The sequence below is a fragment of the Zonotrichia leucophrys genome, chromosome 11 (genome assembly GCF_028769735.1).
Source record: "Zonotrichia leucophrys gambelii isolate GWCS_2022_RI chromosome 11, RI_Zleu_2.0, whole genome shotgun sequence".
Lineage (NCBI taxonomy): Eukaryota > Metazoa > Chordata > Aves > Passeriformes > Passerellidae > Zonotrichia > Zonotrichia leucophrys.
This window is the reverse complement of record NC_088181.1, coordinates 1,947,054-1,970,416: the sequence shown is the minus strand read 5'-3', so window position 1 is coordinate 1,970,416 and position 23,363 is coordinate 1,947,054. Positions and strand designations below refer to the sequence as shown.

General features: G+C 45.5%; 1 protein-coding gene across 5 annotated transcripts in view; it reads left to right on the top strand.

The window, feature by feature from the left end:
- The window catches only part of BANP (BTG3 associated nuclear protein), a 131,430-nt gene continuing 108,067 nt past the window's right edge, over nucleotides 1-23,363 (top strand). For all 5 annotated transcript variants that reach the window (XM_064723411.1, XM_064723410.1, XM_064723412.1 and 2 more), the window contains exons 1-4: nucleotides 1-127; nucleotides 13,399-13,540; nucleotides 14,320-14,414; nucleotides 15,600-15,799. In XM_064723411.1, coding sequence (XP_064579481.1) covers nucleotides 13,471-13,540; nucleotides 14,320-14,414; nucleotides 15,600-15,799 — 365 coding nt within the window. In that variant the 5' untranslated portion in view covers nucleotides 1-127; nucleotides 13,399-13,470. The remainder of the gene's footprint in view (nucleotides 128-13,398; nucleotides 13,541-14,319; nucleotides 14,415-15,599; nucleotides 15,800-23,363) is intronic.

Genomic DNA, 23,363 nt, shown 5'->3' with positions numbered 1-23,363 from the left:
GGCATCGCGCGCGCGGGCGCGGCGCGTGCGCGGCGCGGGGCCCCGGGCCGGATCTCTCGCGAGGAAGGACGCCATTATCGCAGCCGCCGCACAAAACACCACGAGAACTCGGCGCCCGCCTCACACGGTAACGCGGCGCCCCGCGGGCGGGAGCCTCCGCTACGCGGCCACCCCTCGGCCGCCCGCACGGCCCCGCACGGGGGACACCGAGCACACACCGCGCACCCGCCGCGCTCCCCGGGCCGCGAGCCGGCGGGGAGGGAGCGGCCGAGGCGGGGGGGCCGCGCGCCCCCCTCCGCCTCCCCCCATCGCTCTCATGGGGGTCGCCCGTGGTTCGATATCGGGGAGCAAATCCTCCCGGTGAGGGCGTTGAGGCCCCGGCACGGGGTGCCCGGACAAGCTGGGGCTGCCCATGCATCCCTGGCAGTGCCCGAGGCCAGGCTGGACAGGGCTCGCAGCAGCCCGGGATGCTGGAAGGTGTCCGTGCCATGGCAGGGCTGGAACGGGATCAGCTTTGAGGTCCCTTCCACCCGAAGGTTTGGCTCTTCCCGCTCCGCTCCGGGGCTCACCCCGTGCCGGAATCGCCAGTGCCGGGCTCGGTGTCCCGCTGTCCCCCGGGATGTGTTTGGGGCTGGGCTGGGAGCTCCTCCGTGCCTGCCCTGGTGCGGCAGGGTCCGGGCACAGCCCCGTGTGTGCTCATTCAGTGCCTGACAGGGTTTTCCACACCCATAGCAGGGTTGGTGTGTTGTGTCCTCTCCATGCCAGCTCGCTGTTTGACATTGAGTGCTTTCCATGCGATCTTGAGCCGCAATTCTTCCCTGTGGTACCGCTGCCCCTGCATCCCTGGCAGTGCCCAGGGCCAGGCTGGCCGGGCTCGGAGCAGCCTGGGATGGTGCGAGGTGTCCCTGCCATGGCAGGGCTGCAACGAGATGAGCTTTAAAGTCCCTTCCCACCCAAGCTATTCCAGGATTCTCTCATCACACTCGGTATCCCGATACCCTTATTTGCAATTCAAGTGTTGCCTCCTTTTTCTCTCCCCCCCCCCCCCCCCCCCCGCTTTTTTTTTTTTTTTTTTGTTTTATTTTTAAATCCATCCACAGTGGCAAGTTGTGTACTTCACCAAATATAGTCATTTTATCCTGCTATGGCACGGATAGTTTATGGATCAGTTTATTTTTGGAGCTCTCCAGGGAAGACTTTTTGAAGTAAACAAGGGTTATTAGCAACTGAGAGATTTCTTTGGTGGAAGCAGCTTTAAAGTGGTATTTTGGAGTGATTTTTGGTACTTTCTTGCCTTCTGTGTGAGGTTACCTGAGGTGTGGTGCCCTGTCGATACCAAGATTTCAAGAGGCAAACCTGATATTTTATAACTTTAAATACTTCAACCAAGATTTTAAAATATCAAACAAAAACGTGTCTGCATTTCATAGCAGTGACTCTTGAAACAGAGGGTTTTCTCTATTAGGAAGTTTATATATATATATATATATATATATATATATATATATGTTGTAAATAGTTGTTTATAGAAATGCACCAGAATAACAAGATTTTGATTCTGAAACCCTGAGCACCTTTTCCCATCATTAAATGGAAGTAGTTCCATTTTCAGTAATAGATATTAGGAAGAAAGATTAATTTATTGGGAGAATAAAAAGATGGAAGTTGGATTTGGGAAACATTCCATCTTCTCCAGAGGCCACAAACATTTTAGAACTTTGTTTTTTCAATTTATCATCTCTTCTACAGCTGGGTTTTCTGAGTCACCCAGCCATGTGAAAGTTGTGTGGTTCCAGAGCAGGTGTTAATTAAGGTTCCTTCAAAGAACTAATTGATTAATAACATCCAGAGTAATTTAATAAAACCATTAAGGGCGTGGTGCTAATTAGCAATGCTCACAGCTGCAGCTTCCAGAGGCACCTGCTCCAAGAAATAAGTTGGGAAAAGGGTTCCTTTCCTGCCTGTGCTGCTTTTACCATCCTTCTTCTGGAATTCTGGGCAATCAGGTGAGGAAAATGAGTTTTAGTCCCAGCTCAGCACTGCTGATTGTGGATTTCCCTTGGCTTGGGAAGGAGCTGGGGTGTCCCAAGGGATTCACAGCCAGGGAATTCCAGGCTTTGCTCCTGTTTGCCAGGATTTGAGTTTGCCTCTGGTTTTTCTCTTGAGCTTCCCCCTCATCTTGTGAAGCTTTGTAGGTGCAGGAACAAGACACAGCTTTATTGAGCCAGAATTTCAGAATTCTCCTTTACTTTGTCAGAATTCTGGGGTTTTCCTTCATTTTGTTAGAATTCCAGGGTTTTCCTTCATTTTGTCAGAATTCCAGGGTTTTCATCTCTTTCCCTGGAATTGGACTTGCTGGGATTGAGCCACTTGTAGGAAAAGACAGAGCAAAGCCAGGTTGGATTTAGAACCACAAAATGTCTTTGTATGCAGAACTTTGCCAATAAAATTTTGGTCACAGGTTGATTTCCTTTAGTTTAAGACTCAATATTTAGTTATTGACAGTTGAAATAATCTTATTTTCTCTCTTATCCATATCATTGAAAGGGTAATCGTCACATTTTATTTTTTTTTCTTTCCCAAGTAAAATAAAAGGAATAAAATGTCTTCACAGTCACATAAACCACTTGTTTCCTTGCAGGTTTAGGTTTTTAAAGGTGCTGGAAAATAGTGAATTTTGCAACCAGTTAGACTGAAAAACATACAAAAGGTTTAATTTCATCACACCCTTGGTATGTGGGACTTGAAATAAAATAATTTATGGTGGTGTCTGTTGAACAGAATCATTTGATGTTGCTTCCTGTTTGTAACCCCTGACTTTAGAGCACTTAAGGGAAGAATATATTCAGTTCAAAGCTCTGAAAATCTGAGTTTTACCGTGGAGAAGAATGGAGGGAGTTGATGGCAGTGGGGAGTTCCCTTTCCCTCAGGTATAAACAGACCAACCTGATCCTCTCCAGCACCCTCTGAACTGAAACTTTGGGGAATTTAAATCTGAATTTAGTTGGGATTTTTCTTTTAACTGCAGGGAGGGGAGCTGCCAAGCCAGGATCAGGTGGATTTAAATGGAAATTTCAAATTGGAGGCAGGATGGGAGGTCGGGCTGTGCTCCAGGGACAGGAGCAGAGGGAGCAGCTCAGGCTGGGCCAGGGCAGGCTCAGCTCGGACAGCAGCAGGAATTTGCCCATGGAAAGGGGGGTCAGGGATGGGAATGCCCAGGGAGGGTTGCAGTGCCCACCCCTGGAGGTGTCCCAGCAATTCCTGAGGTGCCACACCCGCTCTGGGCTGGGTGAACTCCACAATCCCAGAGCTCTTTTCCACCCTCAATAATCCTATGAAAATAATTCAAATTCTGAATAACTGCTCAATTCATGTTCTCCTACCGAAATGATGCTCTTCATTATTTTTTTTTTTCTGGCAAGTATTTGAAACTCCTGCTGTCTCTGTGTTATACAGCAGTGCTAAGGTCTGGTTTGGCAGCTGGAAAGGTTTTTTTTTTTCCTTGATGCCTGCAGCAGGAAAATCCATTAGAAGGCTTTGGAGTGAGCAGGTTGTATTTGATGTTGGCTTTCCTGCTTTTTTGTAGTAGCAGCAGCAGCCTGTGCCAACACTGGGGGCTGTTCTTGTCTCCTCTGGAATTGCTGGATCAGAAACTTTTTCCAGTGTATTGAGGACTAGCAGTGCACATATTAGGAAAAAAATGAGAAAAAAAAATTATTATTATTATTCTATTTTGTTGCTAAAGGTAAGCTGGCAGGCCAAGAGAGAAGGAGGGATGAGTGGGATATTGGGAATGAATTTCTCCTGTGGGTGGGTGGGGAGCCTGGCACAGATTCCCAGGGAAGTGTGGCTGCCCCTGGGTCCCTGGCACTGCCCAAGGCCAGGCTGGATGGACATTGGGCCTTGGAGCAGCCTGGCGTGGTGGAAAGTGGATGAAATTAATGCTGGAAGTTCGAATTTCCTGGAATAATGGAATACCCTGAGCTGGAAGGACCCCCAGGGTTCCTCCAATCCAGGCCATTCCCAAATTCCCACCCTGGGCACCCCTGGCAGCGCTGTCCAACCTCTGCTGCAGCTCTGGCAGCCCCTGGGCAGTGCCAGCACCCTCTGAGGGCAGAACCTTTCCCTGATCTCCACCTAAACCTGCCCTGGAAATCCTTCCAGGATTTTTGAGGCTGCTCCCAATAAAAATCCTCCATCTAGTGGCTGAAAACAAGAAAACAACGGGCCGGGATTTGCTGTCTGGGCAGGTCTGCTGTCACATTTGCTGCTTTTCAGCGAACTCTTCCAAACTGTGCCTGGTGGGAATGATCCCTGTGGGGAACGAACGATCCCTGTGGGGAACAATCCCGCCGGGATCCGGAATTCAGCCCCTGCACTCTGCAGGCACCCACAGCTCCTTGCCCGGGGTTGAATGGCTGCAAATTGAATTCAGGCACCTGAGAGAGCAGAGCTGGGCACGTGTGAACATTTGGAATGTTCAATGTGTGAACATTTCCTGCCCAGCTCCTGGGGAACAACCCCAGGCAGGGCTGGCACAGGCAGCGGGGTTTGTACAAGATCCACAGGGAATTTGGGCTGGAATTCCTGGGAATTTGGGCTGGAATTCCTGCTCTGTGTGACCTCCCACTGCCATTGCTGTGCCTGACAAGCAGGGAAGGCATTCCTGGGAATTTGGGCTGGAATTCCTGGAGAATTTGGGCTGGAATTCCTGGAGAATTTGGGCTGGAATTCCTGGAGAATTGGGCTGGAATTCCTGGAGAATTGGGCTGGAATTCCTGGGGAATTTGGGCTGGAATTCCTGGAGAATTGGGCTGGAATTCCTGGGGAATTTGGGCTGGAATTCCTGCTCTGTGTGACCTCCCACTGCCATTGCTGTGCCTGGCCAGCAGGGAAGGCATTCCTGGGAATTTGGGCTGGAATTCCTGGGGAATTTGGGCTGGAATTCCTGGAGAATTTGGGCTGGAATTCCTGGAGAATTGGGCTGGAATTTCTGGGGAATTTGGGCTGGAATTCCTGGGAATTTGGGCTGGAATTCCTGGAGAATTGGGCTGGAATTCCTGGGGAATTTGGGCTGGAATTCCTGGAGAATTTGGGCTGGAATTCCTGGAGAATTGGGCTGGAATTCCTGGGGAATTTGGGCTGGAATTCCTGGAGAATTGGGCTGGAATTCCTGGGAAATTTGGGCTGGAATTCCTGGGGAAATTTGGGCTGAATTTCTGGGGAATTTGGGCTGGAATTTCTGGGGAATTTGGGCTGGAATTCCTGGAGAATTGGGCTGGAATTCTGGGAATTTGGGCTGGAATTCCTGGAGAATTGGGCTGGAATTCCTGGAGAATTTGGGCTGGAATTCTGCTCTCTGTGATCTCCACTGCCATTGCTGGCCTGACAAGCAGGGAAGGCATTCCTGGGGAATTTGGGCTGGAATTCCTGGGGAATTTGGGCTGGAATTCCTGGAGAATTTGGGCTGGAATTCCTGGGGAATTGGGCTGGAATTCCTGGAGAATTTGGGCTGGAATTCCTGCTCTCTGTGTGACCACCCAGTGCCGTTCCTGTGCCTGGCCAGTAGGGAAGGCATTCCTGGGAATTTGGGCTGGAATTCCTGGGAAATTTGGGCTGGAATTCCTGGAGAATTTGGGCTGGAATTCCTGGAGAATTGGGCTGGAATTCCTGGAGAATTTGGGCTGGAATTCCTGGGGAATTTGGGCTGGAATTCCTGGGGAATTTGGGCTGGAATTCCTGGAGAATTTGGGCTGGAATTCCTGGAGAATTGGGCTGGAATTCCTGGAGAATTGGGCTGGAATTCCTGGGGAATTTGGGCTGGAATTCCTGGGGAATTTGGGCTGGAATTCCTGGGAATTTGGGCTGGAATTCCTGGGGAAATTTGGGCTGGAATTCCTGGGGAATTTGGGCTGGAATTCCTGCTCTCTGTGTGACCTCCACTGCCATTGCTGGCCTGGCAGCAGGAGAATTCCTGGGGAATTTGGGCTGGAATTCCTGGAGAATTTGGGCTGGAATTCCTGGAGAATTTGGGCTGGAATTCCTGGGGAATTTGGGCTGGAATTCCTGGAGAATTTGGGCTGGAATTCCTGGGGAATTTGGGCTGGAATTCCTGGGGAATTTGGGCTGGAATTCCTGCTCTGTGTGACCTCCCACTGCCATTCCTGTGCCTGACAAGCAGGGAAGGCATTCCTGGGAATTTGTTGGGTGTTGTGTTAGGATTAATGCCAGGGTTAGAAGAACTGGCAAAAGATATCCAAGCAAAACAGTGCCTTGTACCAGGTGGAATGAAAAAAAAATCCCTAAAAAGTAAATATTTCTGAAGGCAAAACAATGAACCAACAATAATAATGGCAGCTTTTGAGGTAATAGTTGAGAATTTCTGCCTCCCTGGGAGGTTTTCTACTCCAGAGCTTCCAGCTCCTTTATTCCTGGAGTAACCATTTCCTTTTTTTGGTTGCTAGCTGAATTTTACCACTTGCACTGGAGTCCACACCGTAATACCTCTGTGAGTGATATTGCTTTGCTATATCCATCTCCAGAATGTTGTGGCTGGTGTCCTGGTTTTCCCAGATAGGGAATATTTCTATCATTTTTTGGGAAAACAGACATTTTTCCTGATCTTTGGTTGAATCAAAGCTGCTTGTCTACTATTACACTCATTTTTAAGCTGTTAAATTGAAATGTTTTTGTGGTTTCACTATGAAATTTAATTGAAACACAATGTTTTTCCTCGGCTTTTAAGGTGGATTGAGGATAAGGGTGACAGCCAAACAGATGCTAAGAAAAATTATTCTCATTTGTAGTTTTGGGTAGTAAGAAGGAAGTGTAAATCTGATCTCTTCCTCCTAAAAATGAGTTTTAATTCACATTGTGATGGGCTGCAAAGAGCTGGGGCTCCAAGGAGGCTCTTGGATTTATGGAGCTTTGAGCCCTGCATGCTCTTAAATTGTTGTTTTTTATTGTGTTCCATTTGCACTGGTGTGGCTGAATTGGGAATTGGTGCAGGAAGATTCTGTTCCAGCTGCCAACCAAGGTGATTTTATCCTGGAGGAAAAGCCAGGCTCTGGGTTAGAGAATTGCTGCAAGACCCAGAGAGAGACTGAAATGAGAATTGTTGTGTCCTGAGCTCTGTAACTCTTGGGAATAACTTCATGTGTGGAATTATCCCAACATTCCCAGCTGTGCCCTTGGAGCTGCTCCAGGGGGGTCCCAGCTGTGCCAGGGGTTTGGAGCTTCCAGAGGGGGATTCTTGTTCCTGGAGCCCTTCCCAGGCAGTCCTGTCCTGTTCTGGGGCTGCTGCTTTGCTGGGATCCCATAGTTTGCTTCCCAGGTGGAGTTAAATGGGGATAATTCCATGCCCAGAGACAGCTCAGTGCCCCTCTGGGCTGTTTCCCTGCAGGGATTTCAATAAAAACTGAATTAATGAGTATTTTGTGCTCTGCATGTCCCCTGGAGAGCGTGGATGATGTTTATACCATAATCCCTGTGCAGCTTGAGGTCATTTCTGTGCTCCTGGAGATCAGCCCTGGCCTGTGCTGGTTTTATTCCTGTCACTGGGCTGGGCTTTGTGCTACCTGCTGTGGAAAACCTTGGGGAGTCTCACTAAATCAGAGTTTTTGCAGGATAAGGACCTTTGGCTTAGATAAATGGGCTCAATTAATGAATTAAATTCATTTGAGGGGAATAGTTTTCCATGCACAGGGACAGATGGGATGTGGGGGTGAGGCTGCCCCTGATCCCTGGCAGTGCCCAAGGCCAGGCTGGGCAGGGCTGGAGCAGCCTGGGACAGTGGGGGATGGGATGGGATGGGATGGGATGGGATGGGATGGGATGGGATGAGCCTCAATGCCCCTTCCCACCCCAACAATTCTGTGATTCCAAGTGTGGAATAATCCTGAGATAAAAGGCTCAGTAGTCAGGAAAAGCAAGACTATAGAGACTTTTAGTGGCCATTTGAATACACTAAATAAACCTTCCCTTTGAGAGAATGGCACCTGTGTAGTGAGGCTCCATCTGATGCTGCTTTTCATGAACTTTTTAATAATGCCCAACTTCAAGACTGATGGCAAACTTGCCATTTGTGTGTAGGTGGTGACCATGAACTTTAAGGGGATGGATGGATGGATGTGATTCCAAAAGATTTTTGGAATAGAAATTCCATATTTGAGCAGTGCCTTTAATCAATCAGAGGGAAGAGTGGAACGAAGAAGAGAAAGAACATTTGAGGCTCTGGGGCTGGGCAGAGGGAAATGGCATTTCCCAGCTTTTCCCACACAGCAGGAACATTTGCCACATTGCAAGTTGGAATCTAAAGGAAGATTTTCATTTATCAATAGCACTGGGAGATGTCCAGAGAGCCCAGCTGCTCCAGCCAGGGCAGTGCAATTGCACACTCCAAGCAGAGCTTTGGAAAGTGTTTGGGTTTTTTTAAAGATAATGTTTACCCTTGCTAATTAATATGAGAGAAGGTTTCTGGTTTGTGCATGTTCTCCTGTGTTAACAAGGCATTGGATGGGTTTGATTATCCACTTTGGAATGCTGCCCCGTGACCAGGGAAAGCCATCAGATATTTCAGTAAATAGCTTTGTTTACAAGGGACTGCTCAGAAGAATTATTCAGAATTAATGTTTTAAAATAGATTAATTAAATTACATTAAACTTGTGTGTGGAAAAGCTAATCTGGAATTCAGGTGAATTTAATTTAGTTGCTTACAAATATTAATTTACTTAATTAAACAAAGGCTGATTGAATTCTGTGTTAAGTGTATCAATTCTGAGTAAGAGTATTGGCAGAGATATTTAATGTAATTTATCTAATCAGCTTTAAATTTATATCTTTAGTTGTCTTTGATGAGCTTTTTTTGAGTATTCCAGTACTGGAGCCACTTCCAGGCAAGTGCTTACAGGGATGCTCAAGGCTTTTTGCTCCCATTTTTAAGAGAAAATGAGATAATTTTCAGTTGTAGTTTCATTTATCCAGCAGGTTTTTGCTGGGATTATTGGATCAGAGGAACAAAGTGGGGTGGGGAAAGGGGAGCAGTGGAAGAGCTGCTCTGGTAATGGGCTGTAAGAGCTCAGAGGGGTTAGAGAACCCCTAAGAAAACCTGAGATTTCACAGAATTGGTTATTGAGGGTGGAAGGAGCTCTGGGATCAGCTGTGCCCCATCCCCACCTTGTCCCCAGCCCAGAGCACCGAGTGGCACCTCAGGAATTGCTTGGTGTTTGGGTTTTTTAAAAAACATTCCAAAGTGGATAATCAAATCAAAGCAAGGGTAAACATTATCTTTTAAAAAACCCAAACTTTCCAAAGCTCTGCTTGGAGTGTGGAATTGCACTGCCCTGGCTGGAGCAGCTGGGCTCTCTGGACATCTCCAGTGCTATTGATAAAGGAAAATCTTCCTTTAGATTCCAACTTGCAATGTGGCAAATGTTCCTGCTGTGTGGGAAAAGCTGGGAAATGCCATTTCCCTCTGCCCAGCCCCAGAGCCTCAAATGTTCTTTCTCTTCTTCGTTCCACTCTTCCCTCTGATTGATTAAAGGCACTGCTCAAATATGGAATTTCTATTCCAAAAATCTTTATCCAACCACATTTGGAATCATGGAATTGTTGGGTGGGAAGGGGCATTGAGGCTCATCCCATCCCAGCCCATCTCCCACTGTCCCAGGCTGCTCCAGCCCTGCCCAGCCTGGCCTTGGGCACTGCCAAGGATCAGGGGCAGCCTCACCCTCATATCCCATCTGTCCCTGTCCATGGAAAACTATTCCCCTCAAATGAATTTAATTCATTAATTGAGCCCATTTATCTAAGCCAAAGGTCCTTATCCTGCAAAAACCTCCAGGGATGGAGGTGCAACCCTCCCTGGGCAGTTCCCATCCCTGACCCCCCTTTCCATGGGCAAATTCCTGCTGCTGTCCGAGCTGAGCCTGCCCTGGCCCAGCCTGAGCTGTTCCCTCTGCTCCTGTCCCTGTCCCTGTTCCCTCCTGGCAGGAGCTGTGCAGAGCCAGGAGGGCCCCCTGAGCCTCCTTTGCTCCAGGCTGAGCCCCCTCAGCTCCCTCAGGATTCTCCATTCCCTTCCCAGCTCCCTCAGGATTCTCCATTCCCTTCCCAGCTCCCTCAGGATTCTCCATTCCCTTTCCCAGCCCCTCAGGATTCTCCATTCCCTTCCCAGCTCCCTCAGGATTCTCCATTCCCTTCCCAGCTCCCTCAGGATCCTCCATTCCCTTCCCAGCTCCCTCAGGATTCTCCATTCCCTTTCCCAGCTCCCTCAGGATTCTCCATTCCCTTTCCCAGCCCCATTCCCTTCTCTGGACACGCTCCAGCCCCTCCAGGTCTGTCTTGGAGGGGCCCAAACCTGAGCAGAGCCCCAGGTGTGGCCTCAGCTGTGCCCAGCACAGGGACAGTCCCTGCCCTGGGGCCGTGGCCATGCCAGGGCTGGTGCCAGCCAGGTGCCAGTGGCCTCTTGCCCACCTGGGCTCCTGTTCAGCCCCCGTCCTTTCCCGGCTTCGCAGCCTGGAGCTCCAGGGGTTGTTGTGACCCAAGGGCTCTGTGGAACCTCATGGATCCAGGCTGGCCCCTTTGGAGGCACCCAGGGAATTGGGAGTGGAGAGGGGAGGAAATCCTTCCAGGACACACCATAACCTGTTCCTCACTTTTAGAGTTGGAGGAGCCCCGGAATTCTCTGGGAGAATCCAAAAGTGCAGCACAGATCCACCAAAAGCTGGAATTGGTGTGAGCCTGGCTGGCCAGGAGCTCCTTTAATGGAATATTTTCCACTGCCTGGTAGAACCTTCCTCCCCATCCCCTCTCCTAGCCAGGGGCAAAGTGACCATAAAATATTCCTGTGTTGATCCAACTTCCATGTGCTGCTTGGGGAGGAGAGGTGGGCACGTTCCTTGGCCCTGCTGTGGTTGATCCCCAGCTTCCTGGCTTTCTGTTAATATTTCTTTTTTATAACTGAAAATTTGTTCCTGGGAATAGTTCAGCACTGGTGGCTCAATGCCAATGTACATACACTTAATTTAGATTTAATGGGGACTAGAGTTTCAGACAGGAGGTGGAAAAAAGGGGGAATATAGAGGAAATTTCAAGAAAAAGAGTGTTTTACGTGAGGAAAACTGGTAAATACTTCACTGAGTAAAGTACATGGAAACCATAATGGCAAAGTTACTCTGAATTTGTTGACTGAAGCTTTTGGAAGCTGATAAACTCCTCTAACTCTCATCCTGTTGAATTTGATCAGGCTTTTCCCCTTGGTTCCAAAGCAAGGTCAGCCCACCAGTAAAATTCACTGTTAGAAATGGAAATGGTGAATTTGGGAGAGGAACTCTTTATTCAAGGTGTGAGAACTGCACTGGCTGCAGCTTCCTTGGGCTTTCCTAATCCCCAGGGTTCATAACAAATTTATTTGTTATTTTGTTTGTATTTATTTGTTTTCCCCTTCATGTTTTGATCCAGGATGGCAGCAGAAGGGAGTTTTGTCCTGGCTTTGAAAAGGAACAATTGTGGCTGATTTCTTCCAAGTTATGTCTGAGTTAGTGAGATTGGAATAAAATTCATTTAAATTGAAGTAAATACTGATGTTATGAACACACATTTCTCTGTGTGTGCTGTAGCTGCTCTGCCAGTTGTGGTTGTGCTCTTGTTTCAAGGCTCTGGGACAGAATATTTGGGTATTCCTGAAGTTGAACATTTGGGACAGAATATTTGGGTATTCCTGAGGTTGAGCACTTTCAGCCTGTGTCCTGTGAGAGGTGGACAATGGGTGTTAGAAACAGGAAATTATTTGAAGAAAAATTGAATTTAGTGATTTTTAAATTTAATTTTGAAGGCATGTGGTTGGATCATTGAGTTGTCTATGCAGGGCCAGGAGTTGGATTATCCATGTGGGTTCCTTCAAACTCAGGATTTTTTGTGCTAAATAAGTGAAGTAATAAAGTGGATTTATACATTATTACTATTTAATTCCTATTACTATAGGAATTAAATACTATACTATTAATATATATATAATACTATACTATTATAGTATAGTATTATTATTATAGTATAGTATTATATATATAATATATAATACTATACTATTAATTCCTATTACATTATTACTATTTAATTACTATTAATTCCTTCAGTGGAGGAATTTGTTGCAATGAGAGGTTTCAATGCAACACGTGCAGCATCAGTGAGTCCTGTCATAACCAAGTGAATCACGGTGACTCCTGTAAATAATAAGCTTTGTGACAGTTCTAATTTGCTCTAATTTGGCCTTTTTTGGTGCTTGCAGGGGTGGCTGTGTCCCCTGAAGGCGAGGGCAGGGCTGTCCTGTGCAGGCCGTGTGTGACAGCTTCGTTCTGCTCAGCCTGGCTGGGCACCAGGACTTCTCAGAAATGGCAAATTCCCCTTGCCAAAATGGCATCCACGAGCACTGAAGGACTGCCAGGGATTTTGGGCTTGCTGCCACACTCTGTGCTGGCCCAAAACTCTTTCACCATGAGCAGAATTTCAAGTGACTCAGTGCTGGCAGTGCTGGTGTTTTGGGTAAACACTTTGGGGATGTGGGGAGGCCGCCTCAGAATCCTTCTCTAGGTTGTGTTGCTCTCCTAAAAATTAATCCTCTCCACTTCTGGCCTGATGGATTTCTTGGGCTCAAGTGGAAGAGGAAAATCATTGTGCATAGTTGGATTTGATTCCATGTCCGTGTTAATGGATGAATTATCATTTCCATCAGTAAATCTCCATTTATCTCTCCAGTGTTTTTTACTCCAGGTTAAAAAAGGAAAAAAGAAAAGTCCACTGATCTCTTGATATTCCTTTGTAAAATGGTAGAAGCAAGGAGAGATTGCAGTGATTTTATTTCAATTTTACAAGTTGAAGGTTTCTCTTAAAACACTAATAAATAACCTGGACTGAGAAATCCAGGGGAGCAAGGCTGACAAATATTTTGACTTTAAAATCAGGACCATATCCTGAAAAAGGTTTCATCAGAACTGAGCTGTAGAAAAACCAGGCAAGTTCGTCTTGAAGAAAAACGTCAAGTTTTGCTTTAGTTGTAACAAGATGTGAGGAAACTCCTGCTTCTCACTCAGTTTAGGAAGATTTAGAATTTGCAGTTCTTGCAAATGTGGTGTGGATTGGAGCTTTGTGAGCTTTGAGAGTGTGAACTGAAGGTTCTCCTCATCCCTGGGAATGTGCAGTGAAGAGCAAGGAAAGCTTCAGCTCCTGGGACAGGGAGGTTCCTCCTGCAGGGGCTGAGCTCTGGGTGCCGCTGGAAAATCCCTTGGCAGCTTGGTTATTTCTCTGAAAACTGAATTTCTGATAAAGGGAGAATGAAAAGCTGGAGGTGTTGGTGCTGTCTGAGCTGTTTCACAGATATTAACCCTGTCCTTGCTGTTTTGCAGGAGTGCATGCCTGGGCCAGCTGTGCCCTGGGGAGCTGCAGTGGTGCCTGAGGGGTTTGGCTGCAGGTTCTGAATGATGTCAGAGCAGGATTTGGCAGATGTGGTTCAGATTGCTGTGGAGGACCTGACTCCTGATAATCCAGGTAGGGGGAGATTTCCAGCAGTGCCCATGAACTGGAAATCACTGCTGAGCTTTGCTTTAAAATACAAAGCAGGGATTTATTCCACAAGAGGCTTTTGAAGCCCATGTGCCATGATTTCCAGAGCTTCACTTGTGTATCCTCAAACCCTTCAGATCAGATTATTTTATTTATTTCACTTTTCTCTTAATTGCCTGTTTGTTTTTTGTGCAGGGCTCGACTAACCCCAAAACCACTGAAATATTCCTGCACTCTTGTTTTTTTCCATGGTTTATGTTTTCCTCCAATGGAAACTGTTCCCCATCCATTAGGAATTGTTTTATGTGTAAGACACTTTGTCTCATCCATTATTAAAATTCTTTGGACAGTCAAATAGCAAAACACTTCTGAAAGTAAATATTTGGATATCACTTGCTCAGAAATTGACTTCCTGAGTGAAAATCTATTGAGATGTTGGTCCTCTGTGGCTATTGCAAGGAAGAGCAGTAATGGAAATGAGAGACAGAGGCCAAAAAAACTGCTTTTGTGATAGAAAATGAAAAAGTTACCTCAGAAATGGTCCCAAAGAGTTGGAGAAGAAACTGAGACCTGCCAGTCCTTCAGAAGTCTTTGCTTGGTAGAGGAACTCAAACCTGGTCCCATCACCACTGTCAGTGAGAGAAACCCCAAGCAAGTGTCAAATAGCACATTAAATATCTTAATTAAACTTAAATTGTGGTTTTAATCTGAGCTTTTTCCTCTTGGGCTCTAAACTCTGGCAATGCTTTTTGTTTCCTTTGCAGTTGTGTTGGAGAACCATGAAGTGGCAGATGATGATGTGGAACCTGCCCTGAAACGTCAGAGGATAGAAATCAACTGCCAGGATCCCTCTATTAAGGTTATTTAATCCTCTTTCCTGGGTTTCATTTTAATGATAATTTAGTTTAGGTGAAGTTATTACAAAAATGTAAAATAAACTGTTTATACTTAATACTGGAATTATTCTGGAAGATACTTGTGCATTTTTAGGCACAAATTTAAAAATCTGGGTAATTGTCTAATTTTCCATGGTAGAATTAGCAGCAAGAATTTCAGATGTAATGTAAAATATCACCAGAATTAATTCCACTGACCCAAAACTTCAGTACTGGGACATTTTTTGATAAAGTAAATGAAGTTGACCAAAAAGAGATGAACTTGAGGATGTATTTGTGTTGCAATTTGTAGATACTTTCAGCCATGTTTGAAGGTATTATTTGAAGCTAACAGCATTCTCCTGATAGATAATTCCCATTTAATTCTGGCCCAGGAGCTCAGAAATCACCTTGCTGTGATTTAGGGCTGGATTTTGCCCTGGAGTGTGAGTACCTGATGATATTTCAGTGCCACAGCCACTGTCCTGTGTAATTCTGTATTTTTGGGGTGATCCCAGGAGCTGGTGAAGGAGGGTTTGGGGTGCTCAGTGGCTGCAGGGCCACAAGATGGCACAGCTGCTGTTTGCAAAGCACACAGAGTGCAGCTCTCCCTCTAATGGCCTGTTTTCCCAGGAGAACCCAAGTGGAATATGTTTTCTTTTCAAAAAGATTGCTTAGCAAAACAGATTTTATTTATTTGCTTTTCTTGATTTGCTGTTCAGCAGGAAGCTGAAGTGAGTGGCATTAATTGTCTCCGAGATTTTTTGTGTTGATACAATTTCCACTGCAATTTATCTGTTTGGGCTGGAAAAAAACTTACTAACTTTATCCAGGAGGATGCATCCAGAGATTTATAATCCTTTTGTTTTCACATGTGGGCTGCAAGGCTTTGGCAAGTCATTAGAAATGATTTTGCAGTGGATGAAATCATCCTGACAAAGTGCTTAGGTGAAAATGGCTTTGGCTGGGCTGCTTTTGGCTCCCAGCTAAAGATCTGGAAGAATGTGAGCCTGCTGAAACGCTCCTGGATGTCATCAGGGGTGGATTTTGTCACTAGACAGGCTGTGAGTTCCTTTGGGATGGCTGCCCAGTCACGTTTGCGCGGAGCTGCCTCGGGAGCGGGGCTGAGCTGGGCGCGCTCAGCGCGGCTTCTCCTCCTCCCTCCGCAGTCGTTCCTGTACTCCATCAACCAGACCATATGCCTGAGGCTGGACAGCATCGAGGCCAAGCTGCTGGCCCTGGAGGCCACCTGCAAATCGCTGGAGGAGAAGCTGGACCTGGTCATGAACAAGCAGCACAGCCCCATCCAGGTGCCCATGGTGGCCGGGTCCCCGCTGGGCGCCACCCAGACCTGCAATAAAGTCCGATGGTAAGGACACAGCTCTGCCCACTGCCCTACAAACCCCCCAAATGCAGGAGCTGGCCATTCCTGCTCCCTGTGCAGCTGAAAAGAGGCTGCTGCTGGAGGTAGAGTTCATTTATCTTCTTGAAGGTAATTTTTGTAGCAGCTTTGTGATGTTACTCAGAAGCAGATGCTGGTCCAGGGACAGTTTGCAGCTCTTCCCACATTTCATCCTGACTTAAACCAGACTCCTTCATCCATCCCCTGGAAAAGCCTCAGCAGCTCTTTCAGACAGGTTTTTGAGACTCGCTCTGCTTTTATTTATAGCTGTTTTGACTTAATGAGTTCATCATCATTCTAATTGCTTCTCATTTTACTTCTCTTCACCAGAAGTACAATGGACTGTGTTTTATGAACTTGTTTGCTAAAGAACCCTGCTAGAAAAATATCTCTGCTTTTTTTGGAGTTAGAAGCTGGAGGTGGAAAATCTGTTGAATAATCTAATGCTGAAAGATTTGGCTGAAAGATCAGGCTTGACCTGCAGTCCCTTTGTGTCTCACTCCCCTAATGTGGTTTTAAATACCTAAATCTTGATGTGTCTGTCATCTTATCATCGAGGTGATCCCAGCCAGAGAAATCTGCTTAACAAAAGACTCTTTTCTCCAACACTTCTTCCTCCTTTTTCATTTTTTTTTATAGCTGGAAAACACTTCATACTGCTCTGAATAACTACTTTTTACTCTCCATTACAAAGGGGTGTGCAGGCATTTAATTTTTCTTTTAAGCAGGTGCTGTGTCTCCTTTTACCTCTGCTTTTGAGGGCTTCATACACTGAAAAGATTAATTATGGCTGAGCTGTGTAATAACAGACACAAAGTACATGCAATAAAGACTTGGATCACAGAGGCAGCAACCAGAGTTTTACACCAGGGCTTTTGCTAAATACTCCTTTCTCAGTAATTGTTTCTTCAAGAGCCTTCTTGTCATTAATTTAGAGATCTCCAAGTTCTTGTGCACGAGCTGAACTTTTTGCTGTGGTTTTTGCACAAAAGGCTTCAGAAACCTTTTCAGGAACCCACAGCCCCTTTGGGACCCTATTAATTCATGCTCAGTGAATGCTTCCCTCTGTAAATTGTACTATTTTGAGTTTCTGAAGGAATTTGTCAGGCTTGAGCCGCTTGGTTTGGTTTGGTTTGTTTTTAAATCTCTGCAGCCATCAGAAATCTGTCCTGGCTGTTGATTGTACTTCATCTTTTGGTTTGGGTTACAGATTTTTGCTGACAGCTCCTCAGTCGGTCTGACACCATCATTTAGATAGAAGTCTTGAAGAAAGCAGCAATCTCTGCCCCAAATATTTGTTGCTGTTGGTCTGAAGTTGCACATTATCAGAGGTGTGATGCCAGGAGAGCACTGAGGGCTTTTTGTTCTGGAGCAGACTGTGGCCTGTGGGACTGGAGAGAAAATAGGGCTGGATGTGTTGAATTTGGCACTGGGGACGCTCCATTTGCACAAGGACAGAATGTTTCCCTGAATTCCCTGTCTTTCATCCATAAATCCCTTTATCACTTGTTGATTGTTTCCCATTAAAGGCTGTTCCATTGTACCAGCTCTGTATCCTTCCCTCTTCCCCATCCATCACAGGAGGCAGAGCTTCCCATAAGTTTGGGATAGGGATTTTCAGATTCTCCACAGGAATGGGATTCTCCAGCCTCCTTCTCCTCCTCCTGCCACCAAACCCATGCTGGGTTTGCTGCTGTAACAAAAAGTTGTGGTTATTAAAGGCTGTCAGGGAAGGTGGTGCTGCACTGCCAGGAGAGCAGCTCTTGGGAAAAAATGGGAATAAATCCAGTAAATTCAGGATCCTGGCTGAGAATTGGGGCTGTGGGAATCCATGAGCTGCTGGATGGGGGCCTGGCCTTGATTCTGCCCCTCAGGTGAGACCCCACCTGCAGAGCTGCCCCAGCACAGGAGGGACCTGCAGCTGCTGGACAGAGCCCAGAGGATGGAGGATGAGCAGAGGATGGAGCAGGAAGGCTGGCAGAGCTGGGATTGTTCACCTGGACAGGAGCAGCTTTGGGGTGACCTCAGTGTGGCCTTCCAGGACCTGAAAGAGCTGCAGGAAAGATGGAGAAGGACTTTGGACAGGACCCAGGGAATGGCTCCCACTGCCAGAGGGCAGGGCTAGGTGGCATATTGGGAAGGAATTGTTCCCTGGGAGGATGGCAGGCCCTGGCACACATTCCCTGTGTAGGCACTGAGTTGGTGGTGGTTGGAGTGGGGCTGGCACAGCCCAGCCCTAACTGGGCACAGTGGGAGGAGCAGGAGAGCAGCACTGACAGCAACGGGACATGGAGTGCCCAGGGGTGCTGGGCAAGCACCAGGGAGCAGAGGGCACCCAGGGGCAGGGCATGAATAGAGGGCACAGAGGGGCAGGGCATGAACAGAGGGCACACAGGTGCAGGGCATGAACTTGAGGGGCACACAGGTGCAGGGCATGAATGTGAATGAACAGAGGGCACACAGGTGCAGGGCATGAGGGAGCAGAGGGCACACAGGTGCTGAGCAACCACCCAAAAAACAGAGGGCACACAGGTGCAGGGCATGAACTTGAGGGCCACAGGGGCGGGCATGAACTTAGGAGCAGAGGGCACACAGGTGCAGAGCAGAACAGAGGGCACACAGGTGTTTGGGCAATGAGGGAACAGAGGGCACACAGGTGCAGAGCATGAAAGAGGGCACCAGGTGCAGGCATGAACTAGAGGGCACACAGGTGCAGGGCATGAACTTGAGGGGCACACAGGCGCAGGGCATGAACATCAGGGAGCAGAGGGCACACAGGGGCAGAGCAACATCAAGAACAGAGGGCACACAGGTGCAGGGCATGAACATGAATGAACAGAGGGCACACAGGTGCAGGGCATGAGGGAGCAGAGGGCACACAGGTGCAGGGCATGAACATTAGGGAGCAGAGGGCACACAGGTGTAGGGCATGAGGGGGCAGAGGGCACACAGGTGCAGGGCATGAACAGGAGGGAGCAGAGGGCACACAGGTGCAGGGCATGAACATCAGGGAGCAGAGGGCACACAGGTGCAGGGCATGAGGGAACAGAGGGCACACAGGTGCAGGGCATGAATGTGAGGGAGCAGAGGGCACACAGGTGCAGGGCATGAACAGAGGGCACACAGGTGCAGGGCATGAATGAACAGAGGGCACACAGGTGCAGGGCATGAGGGAGCAGAGGGCACACAGGTGCAGGGCATGAGGATCAGGGGATCAAAGGCTGGCCTGAAGGGCAGGAGGAGCAGCTGCTGCCCCCTCTGAGGTGGCAGGGTGTTACTCTGTGTGGGCAGGCACCTGAACCCTTCTGCTGAGCTCTGGCGTTACTGGGGATGCTTAAAGCCCTCTGGAATTGTGTGCTGGTACTCTGTATATCATCCAATTAAAAAGTTCTGTTTGGAACCATAAGATTTTTTGAAGAGTACAGAAGAAGTGGAAGTCAAATTTGGATGCTTTTGAGTAAAATAATTTGGTGAAGTGAAATTTCAGTTTAAGAGCTGAGAATTTGAATGGTTTTTCATAATTTTGTTGCTTTTCCACATACATCATGGTGTGTGCTGTGGCACCCCTGGAAGTGCCCAAGGCCAGGCTGCAGGTGTTCAGATGAAAATGGAGAGAATTAAAAGGTAAATGGAGCTCAGGTGTTTTCCTGCACCTTTTTTTTTTTGCCACAGTTAAAAACCAGACCACAAACATCTGGTTCTGTTCCATTTGTATGTGTGGGTAATTGACAAAAAGTATAGAGATAAAAACATTTATATTTTGTCTTTAATGAGAGTGGGATAGTAGTAAATGGAACTGTAGATTAATTGTACTCAGTTAATGAGCCAAAATCCATCCTGGTGTCCTTGAACAAAACTCGTTGGGGGTTGAACATTGGCTAATTAATGTGGCTAATTAATCCTCAGATGCAGTTTTGTACCAGATGGGATGTTTGAGTTTGCTGTGCTTTTTGTAGGTGTGGATCATTGAAATGTTTGTTTTACCATTGAATTTAATCAGCAGAACAATTTAATTGAATTTGGAGAACAAGACCTGTCCACCCACTTTGCAATGTGCCATTTGGCCAAGCCCCCTGGCTCCACATCCCCAAATTCCAGAGCTGGGTTTCTGCTCATTGTTTCCTTGTTTACAAGTGGGTTTGGGGTCAAATAATGCAAAATTGAGATGTTCTTAAATGAGGTTGTAAAGCAGAGAATGTGGTGGGGAATGAATTGTAGGGGGACTGTTCTAGATTTAACAAAAATACTTTTGCTTCTCCATAAAACCTTTAGGAAAACAAACAAACCTAAAGAAATATAATCAAGGTATTGGTGTATAAACCCTAAAATAGCCAGAATTCTATTTTTTAAATTTATATATATCTATATATTTATTCTTTCTGTGAGTTACAAACCCCTTGGCCAACCTAATTGCATTTTTATCAGGAGGATTTTTACTGATTATAATAAACTATCCCACTATGCTAATCCAGACTTTTAGAAGAAATAATAATTCCTCAGCCCTTATCAGTGAGCAGTGGCTGCTGAGTCTCTTCCCTGTGTTCACTGCAGTTGATATTATAACTCATTAGGGGATGTAAACCACTTTATATCCTTTTATTTCACTCAGTGATAAATAAATTAACATTGGGAACCTTCAGGATTTTTGCTGGTTTTAACTCAATTTAAGAGCTAATTGTTCCTTCTTGGAATTGCTTCTGAAGACCCAGAATTTGCAGGGAGATTTTAATTGATTTATTTGGGAACAAATAAATGGATTGAGGAGCAGGGTGAAGGGTTTCTTTTCAAGGGGCAGGTCCATGAATCAGCCTGGAAAAACATTTCCCTGGAAAGAGAGACAGCCCAGCAATGCCTGGGGCTGAGAGTCAGATACAGAGTCAGAAATTGGGGGTGAGCTCTCAAGGTTTGATTTGGAGAAGCTTTGGAGTCGCCCAGGTTTGCAGGAATTCTGCAGCAATCCAGGTTTATTTCTCCTTTATTTCTCCTTGGCTTTTCCTGGGGCCCCACCCAGCAGCAAATGTGCAAAAAGTGAATTTTGGGAGGCCTGGACACGACCACAGCTGGACTTTTGGCCTTGTTGGGATGGAGGAATTCCCAACTTTCCCTGCCTGGCATGGGAGCAAACATTTCTTTGGAATTCCATAAATAATTACCAACAATTCTTTAGAACATTTGAGTTCTGGGATTCTCCCAGGTGGAATTCTGGGGTTGTTTTCCCAGAGGATTGAGAAGGAAAGGGCTGCAGGAAAATGGCACAATTGTTTGGGCTCTGTTCTCACCATGTTCATTTTGGTTACACTCCCAGTGGGGAAACAGAGTCAATATTGAGAAAATCATCATTAACACCTCATGAATTCAAAAATCCTGCTTAGAATCACAAGATTTTTAAAGAGTACAGAAGAAGTGGAAGCAAAATTTTTTTGAGTAAAATAATTTGACAGAGTGAAATTTCAGTTTAGGGGGTGAGAATGTGAATGGTTTTTCATCATTTTGTGGATTGGGCCACAAAATTGTTGCTTTTCCAACTTTGGAGTCCCCTGTTTTCAGTTCTGATTGTTGTGCCTTGGGACATGTGGTGAAAAACCCAAATTCCTTCTTGAGGTGTAGTAGGGAAGTTTCTCTGAAAATTACAGTTCTGTCCTGCGTTCAAAAATTGAGTTTATAAACAGAACAAATGAAATAAAGGCATTATTAGATTATCTGTCAGCTCCTCTTTCTTTATCCAGAGTTCTGTTGTTTCTTTGGCTGTGGAATTAAAAAAAAGCCTCCCAAAACTTGACATCTTTAATTCCTTGGAAAACACAACAGTGCTTTCCAAAATCTCCTAATTTGTCACAAAACATGTCAGCCTCAACCTCTTGAGATTTAATTTTATTTTGCCTTCCTGGCCACGTGGATTTCATGGAGAAGATTTCTGTGATCTGTTTGATTTATCAACACCAGTTGATTATTGAAAATAGGTTGATTATTGAAAATAAGGGCTGGGATTTTTATGAATTCCAAATTCCCCCGGGATTAGGAGGAAGTGGCCTCTTGCATTAATCAGCAGAGTTTGGTGGAATTTCACATTCCAGGAGGGTTGCGTTCGGATTTTGGGGAGCCAAGGCCCAGAATTTGTTGATAAATTGGAGGCAGTGTCTGACTTGCAGCATTTCAGGGGAAAGGGAAAGGTCAGTTCTGGAATGGAACCAAAAATTCCCCATCATCCCTTCAGCTGGGTTTTACAGAGTTCAGTCATTCCTGCATGGATGGGGTGGAATTCATTTCTGCAACTTCACACTGACCAAGATTTGAACTGTGGGTTCCTTCTCCCCACTGCAGTTTCTCTAAAGTTCATGGTTTCTGGTGAAATGTCATTTCTGAGAGTCCAATAATTCAACTGAGAGCTGAGCAAGTAGCAGCTGATGATTTAGGGCTGAGAAAAGGATGGAAAATGTGGTTTGGATCTTTTTCATTGCACTGGTGCTGTTTCAAATGTGCCTGTCAGCCTTCAACCACCACAATGAACTTTTCCAAAGTGATGGTTTTGAATTCTCAAAGAGAATTTACACTGAAAATCAGATTTGAGGTGATAAAGCTCCTCCAGGTTTCACATGTGTTACCAGGTTTGATATTTTACTTTTTTTGCTCAGAAATTGAGCATTTTTCCTGTTCACTTAGCTCAGGATAAATGTGAAACTCTTTCATTGGGGAGGTTTGCAGGATTGCTGTTCACTCTTGGCCACGTGTGGATAAACAGTTTATTTATTTATTTATTACCACTCACTGGAACACTTGCCTTGGGGCAGAGACCTCAGGGAATCCTTTTGTTCTGTTTAAAATCAACATCCTTGCATTATAAGGGTGTCTGGGAAGGGGAAAAAAGAGAAATACATGGGAATCCAACAGGATTTGGGTTTAGACACAGATTAGGGGGACATTTACCACTCTAATTACTGTCTAAGAACATTTAAAATCAATTATAACGTATTAAAATGTGGGTTAAGCTTGCCAAATGCCATCGATGAGATGAATTCCAGGGAAGGCAGAACATTGAATTCCATGGCTCCATTAGCACAGCCAGGAGTATCATTATTGTTATTATTGAATATATAACACAAAACATATTAACACTATTATATAATAGTATATAACATTATTTATTATTATTATTATTATAATTTCTACTTATATTATATTACTATAATTATATTATTATATATATATTATATTATATTATAATATATATAATATAATATAATATAATATATAATGTAGTATATATTATATTATATATTATATAATATATATTATATTATATTATTATTATATTATATTATATTATATTATTTATAATATAATATATAATATAATATATATTATATATTATATAATATATATAATTATTATATTATAATAATTATATATTATTATAATTATTATTACTACTACTACTACAGCAAAAAATGGAAAGGTGCATGAAGTGGAATTTGATTCAGGCCTTTGTAGGGCTCATCTTTGCTTTCTGCCTAAAGAAACAATTAAAAATTAT